This window comes from Equus przewalskii, chromosome 1 (assembly GCF_037783145.1).
Source record: "Equus przewalskii isolate Varuska chromosome 1, EquPr2, whole genome shotgun sequence".
Taxonomy (NCBI): Eukaryota; Metazoa; Chordata; class Mammalia; order Perissodactyla; family Equidae; genus Equus; species Equus przewalskii.
The window spans coordinates 44,530,149-44,550,233 of record NC_091831.1 but is presented as its reverse complement, the minus strand read 5'-3'; the positions used below and the strand labels follow the sequence as shown (position 1 = coordinate 44,550,233).

Here is a 20,085-nt window from a genome sequence, read left to right as displayed (position 1 = left end):
AGAGTGTAAAACTGAAAGCTACCAGTTTTCTCAAAGATTTGTCCCAGAACTGGAACAGTTTCATTTCCATTATCATCTATTGGTCAAAGCCAGCACAAGATTCAGGGAGAGGGAAAGTAGACTCTGCTTCTTAATGGGAAACAAAAACATCTGTAGCTATCTCTGATTTACTGCCAGTAATTCATGTGTATGTTAGCGGAAGACAGTTGCATTTTAAATTGAAGACATAACTTTTTTGATCTCTCATCCCATGAGTTAAAAGTATGTTTGAGGAGGCCAGCCCCACGGCTGAGTGCTTAAGTTTGCATGCTCTGCTTTAGAGACCCAGCGTTCACCAGTTTGTACGCCAGGCGCAGACATACACACTGCTCGTCAAGCCATGCTATGGCGGCATCCCACATGGAAGAACTAGAATGAGTTACAACTAGGATATACAATTAGGTACTGGTGCTTTGGAGAGAGGTAAAAAAAAAAAAAAAAAAAGAGGAAGATTGGCAACAGATGTTAGCTCAGGGCCAATCTTCCTCACCAAAAAAAAGTGTACCTTAAAAAAATAAAGCCCTCGGGGGGAGGAAAAAATATGTTTGAGTGAGCCCTCTACTATTTAAAAATTATTCAATAAAGATTATTATCTTTAGTTAAAATGTCCATACTTAATAATTGCATGGAGCCCTGATTATTTTTAATTATATAGAATATAAGTCCACATTTCAAATAATTCTATTAATTGTTTAAAAATGGTCAGTCTGACTCCATTTCAGGTCTGCTTGGATCTTCATGGTTTGACCTAATAACAGACTGATTAAGCCCTTATGCTAGGAGCATGGGAAGTGAGTGTCTCGTCCCTTTTTGATCTTCACTTTTGCATGCATCATAAGCATTATCTTAATCTCAGGTTCATTTGAAGAAATATTTTTAAGCTATTCACTCATTTTTGTGAATATTAGTTTGGTGAAAAATGAATACTACAAAACAACAGTCACTTTAAGTGGCCAAATGAAAACCAAAATCCACAGCAGTGTGGTGAAAGCGAACAGACAAGAGAGAGGGCTTCTGTTAAACCTGCCACACTGTACGGTAATTGCCATGCTTCCTTCTAGACTCCTCGCCTATGTCCCTACAAACATACCAAGAACAGCAAGTGTCAGTCTGAATTTAAATATTCATTAAGCTTGTTTTTGTATTTTTGGGAGGTAAAATAAATCTAAAATTAAAGTTTTAATAGGGGTGGTGATTACATGGGTCTATACAATTGTCCAAAAACATTGAAACTTATCTGTGCATTTTATTGTATGTAAATTGCACTACTAAATAAAAAATAGAAATTTGGCATGTTTTTCCCTCAATCCCACCTTGGGGATCATGTCAGTAAACACTATGTAAAATTTTGTCTAGATACTGGGAAATTGAAGTGGCATTCTAGGAAATTTACTTCACTGATTATAAGTGAATGAAATGTCAGAAAATTTAGGAGGCTATCACAGTGGTACAAGTATGAAAGGACAAGGCTCTGAATAGGAAAGAGAGTAGGACCATACAAACAAAAAAGCATAGCAGAGAATGACAATGACGAAGGGAAGAATCACTTGAACAATGTATGGAGAATTGTTTGAAAGGAATTTGGGGATTTGAACCTGCATAGTCAGAAAAATGTGGCACCATTAGCAAAAATTCAGTTTCTGGTTTTTGTACTTGCTCTTATGTCTGCAAAATAGATATGGGGCCAGCCCTGGTGGCCTAGTGGTTAAGTTCGGCAGCCCATGTTGAGTTCCTGGGCATGGACCCACACAACTCTTCAGTGGCCATGCTGTGGTGGTGGCTCACATACAAAAAGAGGAAGATTGGTAACAGATGTTTAGCTCAGGGCGAATCTTCCTCAGCAAAAAACAACAACAAAAACAGATATGAACGCTTCATATACCCTAAAGTGGTGCTTCTCAAACCTTCAAATCACCTGAGATTATCCAAAGTGTCCATTCCTGACCTTCCTTTTCAGAGATTGTGATTCAGAAGATCTGGGCTAAGATCTTGGTCTTTCTGATGCAGATGGGCCAAGAACTACACTCATAGAAGCACTGCGATAAAACTGCATAAGAATAACAACCCAGGCAAATCTTTGTAGAATTTTCCCAAGTTGAGAAATTGGCTACTAATATATTAATTTGGTTTTCTTGAGAGACAAGAAGAGGGGAATTTGGTAATTTGTTTTGGAGGGGGGATTATAGAGTTATTAGCAATATTTTGGATAAGAAAATGGAGTTTATTATTCATCAGAAATAGCTTAAAAGGTAGTTTGCAAAAGGAATGGATTTAGAACTGAGGTGATTTGGAAAATGTGGAATTGGGACAAAAGGGGTTTACTGTTTTCAGTTAGAATTATAAAAGAAAATTCAATAGCTAAGGGCAAAATGATAAATTTAAAACAAATGGAAGAGAATAATAAATTAGAGGTGGTATCTATCATATAGATTTGAACCTAGGGATAATTTGCTACAAAAAATGTACTTTTAAAGCATAAAGGAAACATGGTTAAAATAAAAAATTTTGACAAAACTTTAGTTATGTGAGGGATAGCAGATGAGTTGAATATCAGAGAAGTAGAATTTTAAAACAATTATCCCTGAGATTAAAATGAAGACAAGAACTAGATGGGGAAAACCCAGAGCTTTGGAAGTATTGTGGAAGAAGCAACATTTTTAGATGAATTAAGAGTAGCTTCGCTAAATTGAATAAATATCACATTATCTAAATGAGAAAATTAAGTGAATCTGTACAGTCCTTGAACTTAGACGTGTACTTTGTTCTTGGGAAACATTTTTGTACTTCAGTCATAACTTGACTTCTACACGAGATTTAACATTCAGGAGTCACTTGAAGGTTTTCACTGAAATCGTGTGGAGATAAGTTGTATGTTATAATTGCTTTTGTTCTCCCAAAGGAAATTATAGGTGTATTCATCAATAACATTTGATTAAGACTGAGCATATATTTTTACATGTCCATGATGTCAAAATTTGAGGAATAGCCATATGTTTTCCTAAATTTCTTTGCCAATCCAGTATTCTATGACACAAATCCAGTTTTCAATATTGAGAATGATAGAATTAGGATACCACAGAATTACTCATTTCATTTAGTGCAAAATGCTCCCATAATAATCATAGAATAACAACACCAACACTATGATTATTATAGACAGTTTAATACTTTTTTTGTAATTTCTATTGTTCTAAAGGTATATTACACTAAGGATGCGATCTCTAGTTACTATCTTTTAAAGGTATCTGAGATAGTTCTTTTCAGTTTGCATTTATGTCACCAACTAAATAAACATTTATATTGATTTATTTTATTTTTTCAGATGTCTTTAAATTTAATGTCTCATAATGATATATTTATATGGCTCCAAAATAAAAACATAGTGGTATAGTTAATTAAATTTAGTTTCAATGCCTATTCCCTTAACTTACTCCTCTTCTCTCACTGTCATATGTAACAAATTTTTTTTTTTTTTTAAAGATTGGCCCTGAGCTAACATCTGTTGCCAATCTTATTTCTTTTTTTCTTCTTCTTCTCCCCAAAGCCTCCCAGTACATAGTTGTATATTCTACTTGTAGGTCCTTCTGGCTCTGCTATGTGGGATGCTGTCTGAGCATGGCTTGATGGGTGATGCTAGGTCCACACCGAGGATCTGAACTGGTAAAACTCTGGGCTGCTGAAGCGGAGTGCATGAACTTAACTGCTGGGCTATGAGGCCGGCCTCTTTCTTTTTGCAACAATTTTTTAATGTTATGATTTACCTTTGTTTTTCTAATATTCTTATATATGTTCTTTTATATTTTTGTGTGTGTGTATATCCTCTTTTTTTACAAGTTTGCATACCATATGTCCTTTTCTTCAAATTGCTTTTTCATTTGATATGTCTAAAGATGACTCCATAGTAATGGGCAAAGATAGTCATCATTCATTTTCACAACTGAATTATCATCCACTGCAGATGTGTCACCATTTATTGAACCAGACCACTATTGATCTATATTACGGTGATGGCTGATGCCGAGACCACCTAGGCAGCCAGCTGAAGGGGCGGATGGAATTAATGTACAGAACACATGTATATAATAGACACAACACACTCTATATTATTTAATGGGATAGGCGACCATCAGCCTCTAGGACTGAGGTGACATCCCTCTGATTGCCACGTATTTATTTGCAGGCCAAGAAGTACAAGCATAGCAGGAACTCATGCCAGCAGGAATATGCAAGTCAAAGCTCAGCAGTTCTAGTCTTCCCCCCTTCATTGTACCCCGGCCCTACACAAGGCCATTCTCTGAGGAAGTATCCTGGGAACAAACAATCTGGCAAGTTGTGCAGATGGCCTTCCATTCCTGCAAGGGCCCAGCATTCTTAAGCCCCTTGCCTTCATGTTTGATAAGATACTACCTTCCGGCCTTTGATTCCAAAGCACAAACAATCTAACACAGTAATTTATGAGAATCAGGAAGTTGCATATTTCTCAGTCACCCATTTTGTAATTTGTTCTTGCTAAGCTTAAAGCCTTGCAATAATGTTGCTATGCTCTCCTGCAACAGATTGCTTATTTTTTATTATTATAAAGTGAAAATTTCCTAGTAGAGGGATTTCTTGGTCAAAAAGTAAATTCTAATATGATTTTTCCCAATTTTTCTATTGTAGTAAAATATACATAATGTAAAATTTACCATATTAACCATTTTTAAGTGTACAGTTCAGTGGTATTAAATACATTCATAATGTTGGATCCAGAACTCTTTTTTACCTTATAAAGCTAAAATTGTCTAACCATTAAACAATAATTCCCCTGCGCCCCCTGCCCTTTCCCACAACCTCTGGCAACCACCATTCTATTTTCTGTTTCTGTGATTTTGACTGCTCTAAGTACTGCATATAAGTGAAATCATGTAGTATTTGTCTTCTTATGACTGGCTTATTTCACTTAGTATAATATCCTCAAGTTTCCTCCATATTGTAGTATATGTTAGCCTTTTACTTTCAATCTATTCATGTCTTTAGATGTAAAGTGAGTGTTGTAGAAGCATATGGTTGGATCACATTTTCTATCCATTTTGCCAGTCTCTGTCTTTGATTGTAAAGTTTAATCCATTTACACTTAAAGTAATTATTGACAAGGAGGGACTTACTTCCATCATGTTGCTATTTGTTTTCCATATGTCTTATAGCTTTTTATTCCTCATTTCCTGTATTACTATCTTCTTTTGTGTTTGCTCTTTTGTAGCGAAATATTTAATTTACATCAGCTTAAAAAAAAAACTCTACTCCTTTACAACTCAAGTCCCACCCTTTTCAGTTGCTGATGTCACAAAACTATATGTTTATACATTGCATGCCTGAAAATATAAACTAATAATTCTTTTAAATGCATTAGTCTCTTAAATTATGTAGAAAAACACAAAGTGGAGTACAAATTGCTGTTACTATAACACTACCCTTTATAATTGCCATTGTATTTACCTTTACTGAGATCATTATTTCTTCCTCCTGCTTTGAATTGCTGTCTAGTATCCTTTCATTTCAATCTGCAGGACTCCCTTAAGCATTTCTTGCAGGACAGGTCTAGTGATAACAAATTCTCTTAGCTTTTGTTTATCCTGGAATGTCTTAATTTCTCTACCACTTTTGAAGGACAGTTTTGCCAGATATAAGATTCTTTTTTGACAGATATTTTCTTTCAGTGCATTGAATATATTGGCTCATTGCCTTCTGACCTCCAAAGTTTCTGATAAGAAATATGCTATTAATATTATTGAGGATTCCTTGTATGTTATGGGTCAAGTTACTCTGGCTGCTTTCAAGATTCTCTCTTTGTGTTTGTCTTTTGAGTCTGATTATTATGGGTATTTATGTGAATCTCTGAATGCATCTTACCTGGATTTCATTGAGCTTCTTGGATGTATATATTTATGCCTTTCATCAGACTTGGGAAGTTTTCAGCCATTATTTATTCAAGTATTCTCTCTTCCCCTTTCTCTATCTCTTCTCCATCTGGGACTCTCACAATGTGTATGTTGGTCAGCTTGATAGTGTTCCACAGATACATTAGGGGCTATTCACTTTTTTCAATCCCTTTTCTGTTCCTCAGACTCAATAATTTTATTGCCTTCTCTTCATGTTCGTTGAGTCTTTCTTCTGCATGCTCAAATCTGCCTTTGAACCTCTGTAGTGAATTTTTCATTTCAGTTATTCTACTTTTCAGCTCCAGAATTTCTTTATGGTTTCTTTTTAGATTTCGTATCTCTTTATTGATATTTTCATTTTGTTCATACATCATTTTCTTAGTTTTCTCTACATCTTCCTTTAGTTCTTTAAGCATCTTTAAGACAGTTGTTTTAAAGTCTTTGTCTAGTAGGTCATCCATCAGGTGTTTTTCAGGGTCAGTTTCTGTTGATTTTTTTTTCCCCCATGGAATGCCATACTTTCCTCTTTCTTTTTGCAGCTTGTGTGTTTTTTAACTGAAAATTGGACATCTGAATCTAATAATGAGGGAACTCTGGAAATCAGATTCCCCCACTTTCTCAGGTTTTCCTGGGGTTTTTTTTTTTTTGTTTATTTTTATTTTTGCTTACTGTTGTAGTCTATCCCTGTGCTGAGGATTAGTCTGAAGTCTAAACTTAAGGTCTTCTCAAGTGTTTTCTGAGTCTATACCTTTCCCTAGGCATGCTTTCTAATTTCCGCCATGTATATATATTTGTAACTATATATATGTATATTTATATATAAATATAATTTAGATACAGTTTACATCTTTGATGTAGATTGCAAATATATATATATACATAGTTGCTTTTGAATGTCCTAGTCTTTAATGTCTGGCTTCCAAAAAGAAAAAAAGGAGAAAAATGAAAGTGGGGAAAGGGTGCTGGTCCTTTCAATTCCTTGGCAGTTACTTCAGCCTAGGGGAAGGGGCTTGCAACAATAGGGGAGGCACAACAACAATGGCTGCCTGTACCTCTGTAATCAAAAGCAGCAATCACCCATCAGAGCACAGATATCTGATATTTGGAGGGCAGAGTCCTTTTGACCCACCCAGGCTCACGCAAATAGTGTGCAAACTGCTCTAGGAACATGTGCACAGCTACCTGCCAAAGGGCTGAGGGGTGGAGTATGAGTAGTTGCTACCGTGCTAAGAGCTATAATTGACTGAAATTAATCACAGTTTATTGTCCAACACTTCCTCTGAAGTTGCAAGACTTTGGTAGACTCCAGAGTTCCAAAATAGTTACAGCAAACAGATTTTGCCAATATAATTGTTGTCTAGGTAAAAACAGATTCCTGGTGCTTCCTACTCTGCCACCTCACCAGAATCCCCCAATACTCATATGATTTTGATATCTTATGCCTAACTCCCCATAATGGGATTTATAACACTCCTTTAATAATGCCAGCAATGTCTGGAAGTACATGTTCTCTAACAGGCTCACCAATAGAGTATGGTGTCCACCTTGGACCAGTGCTAATCTAAAAGGAGAGAAATTGAATCACAGTGTGGTTTTAATTTGAATTTTTCTTCTTACATATAAAGGCTGTCTTTGTATATGGTCAAGAGTCATTCACCTTTCTCTTTCTGTGAACTATCTATTCATTCTTTAGCCTGAACCTTTTTTTTTCTTCTCTCCAAAGCCCCCAGTACATAGTTGTATATTCCAGTTGTGAGTTCCTCTGGTTGTACTATGTGGGACACTAACTCCACATGGCCTGATGAGTGGTGCCATGTCCGCACCCAGGATCCGAACCAGTGAAATCCTGGGCTGCGAAAGCAGAGAATACAAACTTAAACACTTGGCCACGGGGCTGGCCCAACCTGAACATTTTTTAATGTACTGCTGAATTTTTTCTTTTCTAATTTGTAAATCCCCGTATGTTAGGAATAGGAACCTTTATCTCTGATATAAATTGCAAATATTTTCCCTAGTTTGTTCTTTATGGTTTTACTTTGTTTATTGTGTCTTGCCATGCAATTTTGTAACGTCATCAAATTTATCTCTCTTTTTCCTTATTGCTTCTTGATTTTGAGCCATAATTAGGAAAAATATGCTCGCTTACACATTAGAGTATAATTCATTCACATTTTCATCTATTACTAGCCCCTGCATTGTTTTACTGTTTATTATTCATGAATATCTTCTCCATTTGGCATTTACTCTAATGTACTGTATAAAGAATGGATACAATTTTATTATTTTCTGTATGACTCTCCTATTTAGTAAAAGCTCCTATTCAAAAATCCCATTTTCTCCTACTGTTTTGAGATAATTCCTTTGTCATATGCCAAATTTTATGTGCAATTTTGACTATTTCTGGATTTTCAAGTCTATTTTACTGGTGCACAATTTTGGGGTTTTTTGTTTTTTTTTTTTGTCTCATGTAATGCCCAGGAGAATTTCCCTTCTAGTCTCAGAGTTGAAGCAAAAAAGTAGTAGCAATTAACCCATTTTTGGATGTGTTTGACTTCTGACAACTAGGATTTGAATGTGAGCTCTGTCTTACATTGTCTTTTTGACCTTGGACAAATCATTTAATCTCTCAAAACTCCCAATACTTCCTCTGTAAAATGGGAATGGTAGTTATTGATGATTGATGATTACTTATATAAAGCATTTAGCCCACAGTTGGCTTCCATAATTGGAAGCCATATTATTTTATTCTTATGGTTATTGTTTGCCGAATGCATATACTCTACAGTTATATGATTTGACTTCTACTGTTTCTTCACTTTGGGAAAAAGAATGTTGCAATAAACAAAGGAAGATGATACAATTGGAGGAAATTTTTGCAAGAAGAAATATATTTCAACCCACTAAAATGCCTGTATTTAGGGACTATCCTCCCCGGACATTAAGAGTATCATCAAAATATTTTTATTTAATATGATTAATGTAATTAGCTGGAAATTTATCATAAGAAAAATATTTGCCAAGCTGGAACAGAGTATGCTCATTTTAATTTCCAAGCATCTTGATATTTTGTACAAATTACTGGTCGAAGTTTATTACAAAATATGTTGAAAAACCATGCAAGCTATAATTAAGATTTATTCATGATTAAAATATAATTTTATAATTCAAAATTTGCTCTCTTTACCCTTAATGTCTCTTTTCATGTGATGAAGTTTCAAATTAATTAAAGAGCTCTCTTAATAAATGATATTTGGAAAATCAACCAAACAAGAAATATTTTCCATCCTCTTACCCATAAGCAAATTAATTATATACCACATTTGCCTCTGCTTTCCCTAGACTGCATAATTTTGAAACTTAATTTACTAATGAAATTGTGATTTTGTTCCTCAGTTAATGAAGGGAAATAGATAGAACAGATACACATATTACTTATTGTTCTCAATTATGTGCTGAAATCTTAATGTCTTTCAGGGACTCCTGAAGATTACCCACGATTTTTCCACATGCATCCCAGGACTGCAGAACTCAGTCTCCTGGAGCCCGTAAACAGAGACTTTCACCAGAAATTTGATTTGGTTATTAAGGTAAATTAAACTAATTTCTTGTTTCCTTGTGTTTATAATCTACTAATCAAACAAATCTTTAGAGGCTACTGTAGGCACTTTTATCTTATAAAAATTAAAATTAATTTGGATGGCAATTCGTCAATTTTTCATTAAAAAAAGTGAAGTGCATCGGTTTTAATACATTGTGTCACTTTTCTTCAAAGTAACTTTTTATATTATGATGCAATTTAAAAACAGTATAGTCTTATATGTAACAGATGCCATGGTCAAATTATGTAATTCTATATACTATGCTTTTTTTACATATTCTAACATTAAATTTTTAATAAAAGGAATTAATTTTTGACCACAAAAGCTTAACCAGTGAATATATTTAAAATGTGCATGGATTTATACTTTTTTATTTTAATAATGTATTATTTTTTAAATGCTGTTGCTCTAACATAAAAAGAAATGATATCACTTGTCTAGAAACTTTTTAACGTATGTCTCATTATTTTCTTTATTTTGAAAGATGATCCTAGACTGGAAAAATTTTCAAAGCTCGGAGAATCCATTGGTCATTACAATGTTGGTTTAATAATATCTAATATATTAAAATGAAATCATTTAAAAGGTACTTTGGAAACTCAGATGATCTGTCACTTCATTCTAACAGACTTTATTGAGAAAGTAAGATTTGAACTAGGCAGTGAAGGAAGTGTAGGAATTTATCACATAGAGATGTGAGTAAGTAAAAGAATTGACATAAAAAAGCAAGGACACAAAGTAAATGCTGTGTGTATTGTATGACTTTTTCATATCTTCACAAACAAAAGAAATAGCTATAAAAAAGCAGGTCTATGGCATTCTTTTAAAATATCAGAGTGCTCAAGGAAAAGGAAATAAAATAAAGAAGCTCACTGAGATGTACATTGTGCAAGGTGTTTTATATACACTTTTCATTGAATTATAGCCACAACCTTAGTGGTATGCTCATTGGTGAAAATGTTGAAACTAACACTCAAATAGAATATGTGATTGGCTCACAATTACATCACTAATAAGCAGCAGAATTGAGACTCAAATTTAGGTTTACCTAAGCTAAAGGCATATTCTTTTCACTTCATCAAGATTCAGTTGCTTAGAAATGGTTGTCTGGTTTAACTATCTGCCGGCGCAACTTCAGAAAATAATATGTAGATGCATTTAATTTTAGCTCAAATTAGGACACATTTTGTTAGCACCAATTATATTATACATTCTGGATTCAGTGTTTATTTAGTGGTCTTTTGTTCTTGGAGAACTTGTAGTCTAGAAGTCATATAAGTTGATAAATCAAATATAACACATCAACTGCTAACAGGAAGAAACGTGAAAAGTGCTAAGGAAGCATAGAATAGGGTCGTTTAAATTAATCTGGGGACTCAGGAAAGATTTTCTGGAGACTACTCCAAACTAAATGTTGCCATATTGGAAGGGTTTGGACAATGAATAAAAGTGGGGAATATATTTGAACGAGAGGAAGAGCAGAGGTAAAATCTTGGAGGCATGAGGGAGCAGGCTACCAGTAGTTAACTGGGAAATGAGGCATAGAGCCAGACCATGGAGAGAGCCTTTTGTGACATCGAAATTTCCTTGGATTTCATTCATTAGGGGTTTGGGAGTCATTCGACAAAGAAAGACTCCTTCACCAGTTGTGTAAAATGGTCAGGCACAAGATTCATCTTCTTGCATTGACTATTTCATTTTAATTATCAGGAGACTATATAAAACTCAAAAATGTTTATCCATTGTCTGCTGTCGATCTACCTGGAGCCCCATGGTGCTGCTCTCTGCAGGAGTTAAGAAACTCAACAAAGCGCTGTTTCCAAACTGCCTCATATGAAACCTGAAATCAATTATTTTTCTTTATTATCAAAGTCAGTTGTCCTGGTGTACCTGGTTACAGTGAAACTTAGTCCATCAATTATAGAAACAAAACACAAGACACAGATCATTTTTTTGTGTTTTAATACCATTTTATATTATTAATGGAAGTTTTTACAGACATTATTAGATTCAAATTACTGTGTTTGGTGTTCAGTCAAGGGGATAATAAGCAACGGCATCAATCTGTAAGAATAATAATGTGCCACCTGCTTGAAGAAAGCTGAGTATCGTGGCTTTGTGTAGGGATCCAGTGAAATGCTACAATCTCACGGTTCTCCTCTGTACTAAGTCTTTCAACTTCTTCTCTTTTTCTGATTTTAATAATGTTTCATTTTTCAATGACCATGAAAGTTTTTATTAGACTTGATCCCAATTTCTGTTATGGAAGCTAAGGAAAAATAACATAAAATGAAGTATCTTCTCCTAGACTTTGAAGAAGACCTGCTTCAAAAAGCTAGATGCACAGTGACCAACTGGTGAGTGCCACAAGTTAGAGATTTCTCATCTTCATGTCATTTCTTTCTGCCAGCGATTTATTCAATACACTGACAAATAAAAATGTAAAGGTGGAACTAGGAAGACAAAATGGAGTAGTTCACTAACTTTAGAATATTAAAGGATTAAAACACTTTCAATTAAAAGAGAAAAGGATGTTCCACTTCAAAACACTATTCCAAATTTTAAATAATTGCAATCATTTAAGCATACTTTAGAATGAAATATACATTTTGAATAAGACTCATTCATTTTATTTGTCCAGAGCAGTTCATTTGTATGCCTGTTGTCCTTGTATAATTATTCACAATACCTCTTCCACTCTCAAAAATATCCTAGTTTGGATGTAAAGTTATGTGATCACCACAGTTATAAAGCAAAAAATAACTATGAGCTAGAAAGAAGAAAGCACATTTTAGATTCTAGATAATAATGAATTAGTTCATGCATGGAGTGTCTATAACAAAACCCAGAAAATTCACCTTCATTATTATAAATGCAGTATTTTTAAAAAGATTGTTAGTTGGCATATTTACACTCTGAGCATCTATACAAAGTTTAAATGGATAAATTATTAATAATTCACTGTCTCTCAGTTGCTAAACGTAATTGTGTTTTTCTTCTAAATCCCCTTGATTAACAACTAGTAGCAAGGGTCACAATGACGTCACAGACATCGTTGAATCATGATCTCTCTGATTTTCCTGTTGTTACTCATTGACCTACCTTTACTGTCTTGCAGCCTGCCATACTGAACCACTTGCAGTGCCCTAAACTCACCATGTTCTTTCTAGCCTCCGGGCATTTGCCCATGCTGTCCTTTTTCCTGAACCACTCCCTTTTCTTATGAACAGTCTAATTCAATTGATGCTTCAGTAATTCACCTTGATGCCTCATGTGCTAAGAAGAAACTCCTCTGGAAAGGCATGGCCACTGGTTGGAAGCCCCTCCTTGCATCCTGCTTGTCTCTGTAGTGGCTCTGATTACCCTATATTGAATTACCCTGTTTATTTTCTCCTGACCTTTACAGATGGGCAGATTGTAACATATTTCTTTATATTGTGGCCCAAGGTCTTTTCCCTGTCCATAAACAGTGCACAGAAGATGTTCAATAAATATTTGTTGTAATGGTTTTCTCCTGGGCACAATAAATCTTTTAAGGCTGCTGGATTTTGGTACCTACATATTCACCATATTTAAATACATACCTATAAAGGTGTATGTATTTGATATAATTTTATCTTGTGTCTCTATCCAGAATTATGATGCAATGAGCTTCTCAAATAAACTCAACCCCTGGAAGAAAGTCCAGACCCACGTTAAGGCATAGTTTAAAACTATTTATGACTGTATTAAAAAAAACCTTCTAAAGAAAAGATATATTTTTAACACAGAAAATGAGCCACAGAATTGGGACTGGTGAGCTTAAGTATTAGTGCTGGTGTGCCAGTTCTCCTGGCAAGTTACTTTGCTTTAGTGATTGAGAGCCAGAGGACCACAGCATCCGAGAATGTCTGAAGCCTAGGAGAACAGCCACTGTAACCTTTGACCATACACGTGAATTTCTAATACCTCAACCCTAGAAAATGTTTTGCCTCTATTTGAATAATGGTATCAATTATCCTTTACATCATGGAGATTCAATAGAAAACTCACATTCACTGTTTTTAAGGCATATGGCATTGGCTAGTTTTCACTTTGCCAAATCCTTTCTCACTTCTTATTAAGTGCCTGACATACTGCTTGGTGTTAAGGAGACAGAAATGTATGAAGTCTCTGTCTCGAGAACATCACAAATATCGAAACCATGCTTTTGGACTTCTTTTCCTTCTGATTTCTACATCTGTATTTCCAATTACTGTCTGGATAACTACTCCCAGTATTATGCAATTGTGCCAAATTAAGATTGTAGTAAACTATATACATCCTTTTAAAATGCCAAGACTTCTTTTTTTGATTAGTAATATTACAATCAGCCTGTCACCCAAGCTGGGAACTTCCAGTTCCTCTTATGTGCCTGGTCCCATAGGTCCCCATTCAGTCACTTTTCAAGTCCTATCCAGATACCTCTGGAATTTCTCTTGAATATCTCCCCAACTCTCCATGCCCACTGCAATTCTCTAGTTCTCATCCTCATGACCCGCCATCTCACACCATGATCTCTCAAAGCTTAACCCCTTCTCCTTACATCCTGCCCATCTCCCCAATTGCTAACAGAGTATTGCTAAAACAAAAAAAGTAGATCACGCTGCTCTGTATTGCCTCCAAGCCACTTGACAATTTGCCCCCTACATGAATTTCCAACAGAGAACTTTGTCAATTTTAAAAACCACGGGTGTCAGGAGCAGACAGATTGGGTAGCAAGTCACAGACGATCAGTCATCACTTCTCAAAATAAAAAGAATGGCATCTCCCATGAAAATGAAAGAACTATCAAAATTCATTAAATCTGTTAAGCAGATTGTGAAGAATAAGTTACTATTCTTTCTGCTGTAGTGTATCATCAGTTTATCAAAAAAGAGAAACAAAGAGGAAAGAATAAAGGCATGGAGATTCTTTTCGGGAAAGATTGAACAGAAGTCTTCAGTGAGCCAGGGTTAGGAGAAGAAAAAAAAAACAAAAAATCAGAGCTGATGTTGTCCTGCCACAGGAAACAAGACAAATGCTATGGATGACATACTTTCATAATTCTGGAAATATTCTAGCCATGTGCTCCTCTCCCTATTCTTCTGGATTCTTGTTGAAAGAATGAAACACACTCATACCCTACATCTTAGTTCAGCAGATCAGTAAAGAATAAGCTTGTTTCCCCTGGCGCAATAGCAAGATGTCTAAGGTGAGGAAGTTTGAGCCCATTAAGAGTGAAAGTCGTTTATACATTTTAAAGAGAATTATCCTACAGAAACTTCAGGCATTAGTTCCTATTAGTAATGAAATAGCAATCCCTCCATGGATTTCTTAAAAATAATACACTTTCAGAAATCCGTTGACATGTTTGACACATTTGCCCAATGTTCATCTTTTATTTTTAATTTTGTATTCCATTTTTTAAAAAATTTGGTAGGTTGCCACATAAAACATTATTCTTTTTCCTCAAAAAGAACACGATATCCTTTTATTTCCTCCTGGTAGTCCACATTTCTAAAAGTTCTAAGTACTAAGCTGGATTAATTGAGTAGTATGCTGATTACAGAAATTAAAACAAGAAAGAATGTATGGTGTCCTCTTATTTCATGTTGTGTTCACCCAGATGGGTTAGTCAGAACAGAAATAGAAATTAGCAGTTGACATAGTGGCTATCCAAATGAGGGAGGCGACAAAAGACACACAGAGGTGATATTTTACTTGGCCTCTTTCCTTCTTCACAAGGTGACCTGCAACTGCTTCGGAGACGAAAAGCAATTTATCCATTCTTGTCACAGTACCTTGATTTTGGCAAGGCCCTCTTGTCTGCAAAGGTCGTTGTGAGAGTGCACAGAAAGTCCAAATGTTGTAAAATGTTCAAATGAGAGCCACTTTCTGAGCAGTCCTGGCTGCGTCTTCCTACTACACACCCTTCACACATCAACTGCCTTAGCCCTCCTGCATCATTGTTCCCAAGTTATCTTCCTTCATAAGCTTCTTGATTGTAGCATGACAAACTAAAACTAAAAGGATGTATCTAAAACTTTTAAGCTAGAGAGGTCTACTCACTGTTGGTTTTTTTTTTTTTTTTTTTCCCAAGAAGAGCATGGTACACAGGAGAAAACTTAAACTCTCACTCTCACCACCTTCTAGATTCTGAAGATTGATTTTTTGGGCGTATTGATGATTTTCTGAAATTCAAATATTCCAGGATGGACTATTCCAGTCAACCAATTCACATAAGGCACTCTCATGGAGTTTTCTCCTGGTTGAGAGAAAACTCTGTGAGAACGAGATCAGAACCCAACATAGGCCAAGACAGCTTTGCTGGTTGGGGAGATGACAAGCAGGGCAAAATAGGGGAATAAATCATAAGTTAGAAGCATTCCAGAAAGAAGTTACTACTTCATCACTCTTATAATTTTGTTTCTGGCTGGCTTTGCTATTGATAGCCAAGATAATTGCCATATTAAAAGCAGCAACCAAATAGTCTGACCTATCTATGATTAGCAGGAGTTTTCTAAATCTGTGGTCTTCCCCAGAGCTACTGGATTTTTCTTCCTTAAATCATTCAAAATTGCTTTAGTCATTCTAGTGTCCATTCATATCTCAAACTCTAAGCAATGAGAAAGATTTTTATTATTGAAAGGTATACAAGAGCTTTGAGAATTCATGTTTTCATTACAATAAATTATAAACAGAATGGACATATTCTTACTTCAAGTGAAGAAAACATACACTGTATTTTATTAAAAATATTCCCTAGGTGGGAAGTGTGTCAATGTTATTTTGTCATTATAATATAAACCCTTTTTGGGAACATGTTGTCTATATTCTGTCTAGTGAAGATATCTTTTCTTTTTGTCAAACAGAAAAGGTATTTATTTCCAACCAAGACTATACTCTTTGGTGTATTTATGACATTACAAACAAATCAGTTATATAATATAAAAAAAAAATTCTTTGTATTTTATCTGATAAATTTTTGCATGGTTTTGTAAATTCTCAAATATTTTTAGTAACTGTCAGAAATAGAGTTGCTGTCAAACTCTATGCATTCTTTAATTTTTAGAGTATTAAAGTTTAAATAAGAGAAGCTCCTATAAGTTTTAAGGTAATATGACTTTATAAGTAGGGTCAAGAAGGAGGGAATAAACTTATTTTTAATCATTAATTAGTTTGTAATATTAGTAGGATCTTTGACTCAGGGAACACAAGCCCGCCACAGCCATCTCTCCTTAGGACATTCCAAAAGAAAAACGTATGTACATAAAAAACAAGGAAATGTAACCTCTTGCCAAGTCCTAAAGCCCTTGTAGAGCTTTTGTGAGCCAGGCAGGATCCTACGAGAACTCTCTCGCAAAAGTGAGGTTCTTCCACTTTCATTTCCAAACCTCAGGTCCAAGTTGAAATTTGAGACTTTGCTTAAAGGTGAAAAATAGAAACAATCACTTGCATAGTAGACTACAGCAGAGTTAGCGTAAGCTGCTCAATCTAGGCTTTTTGTGTGTGGAACAGCTGCCTACAAGCCTGTGTGAGAGAAGCCAAAATGCCAGGCCCAACTAATTCCCAAAGGACTATGGATTGGACATAGCGGGATCCTGTGATGTGCTTGTTTTTGAAAGCTAGATTTCAAGGCTCCACCCACTGAATCAAGATGCCTGTGTGATTTTCAGGGCACTAAAGTTTGAGAGCTAACTATACATTAAAATCACTTGAGAACCTGGAAAGGCAGGGTACAGTTAAGATGACAATTAAGGAAACAGACAAATAAAGAAATAAATCCACATCAGAGATCCTGAGTGAGCCTCCAGGAATCTATCCTAACAATTCCTTCAGGTGCTACTAAGACAAAAGACAAGAAACAGCTTTAGAAATCACAGTGTGCCGGGGTCCCGCCCTGGCAGAGTCCAGGTTCCTGAGGGATGGACGGCGTCGGCGCGATGAGGGAGGGGGAAAATAAAGGGGATGTGAGACTTGGGTTGGTGTTAGCAAGTCCGACTTTACTGTGCACAAGTGTCGTTTATATATTTTTCAGGATTAGTACAGAAATAGTTTTACAAATATTCTCAGAGAGATAAGGAAGTAAAAAACGAGCACAAGAATATTTATTAGCATTCCATTCTATAGAGCATAAGGTTAATGATCGTCTTCTCTGCAATTAACTAGTGTTTGTTGTCTCTAAGCTAAAGGAGATAGGTACCTAGGCGTCTGTTGTAATTCATGGTAAAGTTAAATCAAAGAGAGAAGGTCCAGGCCTCCGGACAGGACAGCAGTCTGTCTGGTTACATCCTGGTGGAGCCATCCCTGCCTCCCTCAATCATTTACGCCATTAGTGTAGATGGTTAATGGGAACAAAAGGCGACTCCAGGGTGTCTTATCCCCAGGGCTATCTGCATTCTCAGCGAGCAGTTAAACATCTTTACATTTTCGCACCCTTTAGGGGGTGGAAGCATTCCTTTGTCTTTTAGATTGTAGAGCTAACAGTCCCTTAAGTACACTGCCGGAGAAAGTATCATATTGTTAGTAAAGTAAAGGGCTGAAAAGCTAAGCTAAACTATATATCTTCAAGAATAAAAAAGAGAAATAAGTATACACATAACCTTGATAGAAAGCATGCATATAATTCAGAAAATATCAGGGGTGTCGGCCGGCCATCCTTCACCGAGGGGCATTCTTGCACCCCTCGGCCCTTCTACTCACCAATTATTTATTATTTATTGCTTTTAGGAGAAAACCTCTATAACATTTTAACAGAAAGCAGAAGGTCAAGAATAATACATAGATACTTCTTGATCATCCAATTAACCAGCAAACTTAGAAGGACGATGCATATGTATATTTAGACAAAGAACTGGAGGGAGAAGGAAACATTAACCAGACAAAGGCCATAAACCTAATTCGACATCTTATCTGGGCAGGATTCCTTTCTGATTGTCTCAAATAGGACTGTGTGCTCCTCCAATAATTAACTGAAAAATATCTTGAAAGTTACCTGCAGGTGGTCACATTCTCTTACGATATCTAATTTTCCCAGGAGGTAGTGCCTCCCAAGCAGCCACCCAAAGGAGTGAAAACTGGAGGTTAAGAAAGGAAAAGGAATGAAGGGCAATTAGAAGCAGCACAGGTTTCAGAACTATGTGAGGGGCCGGCCGGTATTCTTCACCAAGGGGCGACCCTGCACCCCTCAGCGTTAATCAGCTGGACCCTGTCAAACAGCCGATCAAATGATGTAGCCACGGCTCCCAGCAACAGTGTTTGAGAAATACGGGTAGAAAAAGTACAAAGGATTGAGTCTAGGGCCCGGCTGGTGCTGTAGCGGTTAAGTTCACAAGTTCAACTTCAGCAGCCCAGGGTTCACCAGTTCGGATCCCCGGTGTGGACCTTTGCACTGTTTGTCAAGCCATCTGTGGCAGGCGTCCCACATATAAAGTAAAGGGAGATGGGCACCGATGTTAGCTGAGGGCCAGTCTTCCTCAGCAAAAAGAGGAAGATTTGTGGCAGATGTGAACTCAGGGCTAAACTTCTTCTTCTCAAAAAAAGACTGAGTCTACTTTTGGAGTCTGGCTTTAGTGAATATATACTTGAAGAGGCAAGCATCTGTAATGCAAAACTATCTTAATAATGTTGGGTTTTCAAGTCACTTCCTAGATCAGCCTTTTAAACTGTAGCATTTGGACTGGAGTTCCCAAAAACTAGTTTACAGTGGTAGGAGAGGGAGGAGTCACCTGTGTGCACATTTTGGGCCACTGAGTTCATAAAATTGTTTTTAGTAACATTTTTATTGAAATGCTGCTTACATACAGAAAAGTGTACACCTTGATGAGTTTTTATAAAGTGGATCACCCAGATATATCTAAAAAATGATACTACAAACATCCCAGATGACCCGTCACCCTCTCCTGGTAACTACCCCTCACACATGTCCAAGGACTACCACTGTATGTTTACTTTTTGTCTTTTTTCAAAAATTTTATAATTGGATTAAATTTTCATATTTTTAATCCAAATCTTAAGAGTTTTATGCACTTTTTAAAACACTGTGACTAACTTAGGAGGCATCTGTTCCACAACCATACACTTGACACTTGTGAAAGAATGCAATAACAATGTATTGTCTTTGTACAAGAAAATTTTTCGACTTTTATAAACATTTGCTTTCAAATAAAAGTCCAAGTAATTCATGTTTGCATCCCAAGACAAACATGTCTAAATGCCTGACTATTTAAAGTTTTAAACTAATAATATTGTTGTTAACAGTAATAAAAGTAATAAATAAATCAAGTGGTTGAAAGGTTAACAATCTATTTTAACAATCTAAATTGATTAGGAAAAATGTTAAATGAATGTAATTTCTAATCAAAAAGAGGAAATGGAAATATAAATTTAGTTCTCCAGCAAAATTCATGAAAACAAGCACTCCTCATTGTCTACTTGGGAGATGAAGTTAGAATTAGAAATAAAGGGATAAAAGGATCTGTGTGAATCCTGGATAGCTGCATAGACCTGCCAATGTTTCAGAGTCAGAC

The 20,085-nt window shown here is 35.8% G+C and overlaps 1 protein-coding gene across 3 annotated transcripts in view; it reads left to right on the top strand.

The window, feature by feature from the left end:
• PCDH15 (protocadherin related 15) overlaps positions 1-20,085 on the top strand; it is a 954,225-nt gene that overhangs the window by 626,911 nt on the left and 307,229 nt on the right. For all 3 annotated transcript variants that reach the window (XM_070611305.1, XM_070611290.1, XM_070611296.1), the window contains one exon: positions 9,432-9,544. In XM_070611305.1, coding sequence (XP_070467406.1) covers positions 9,432-9,544 — 113 coding nt within the window. The remainder of the gene's footprint in view (positions 1-9,431; positions 9,545-20,085) is intronic.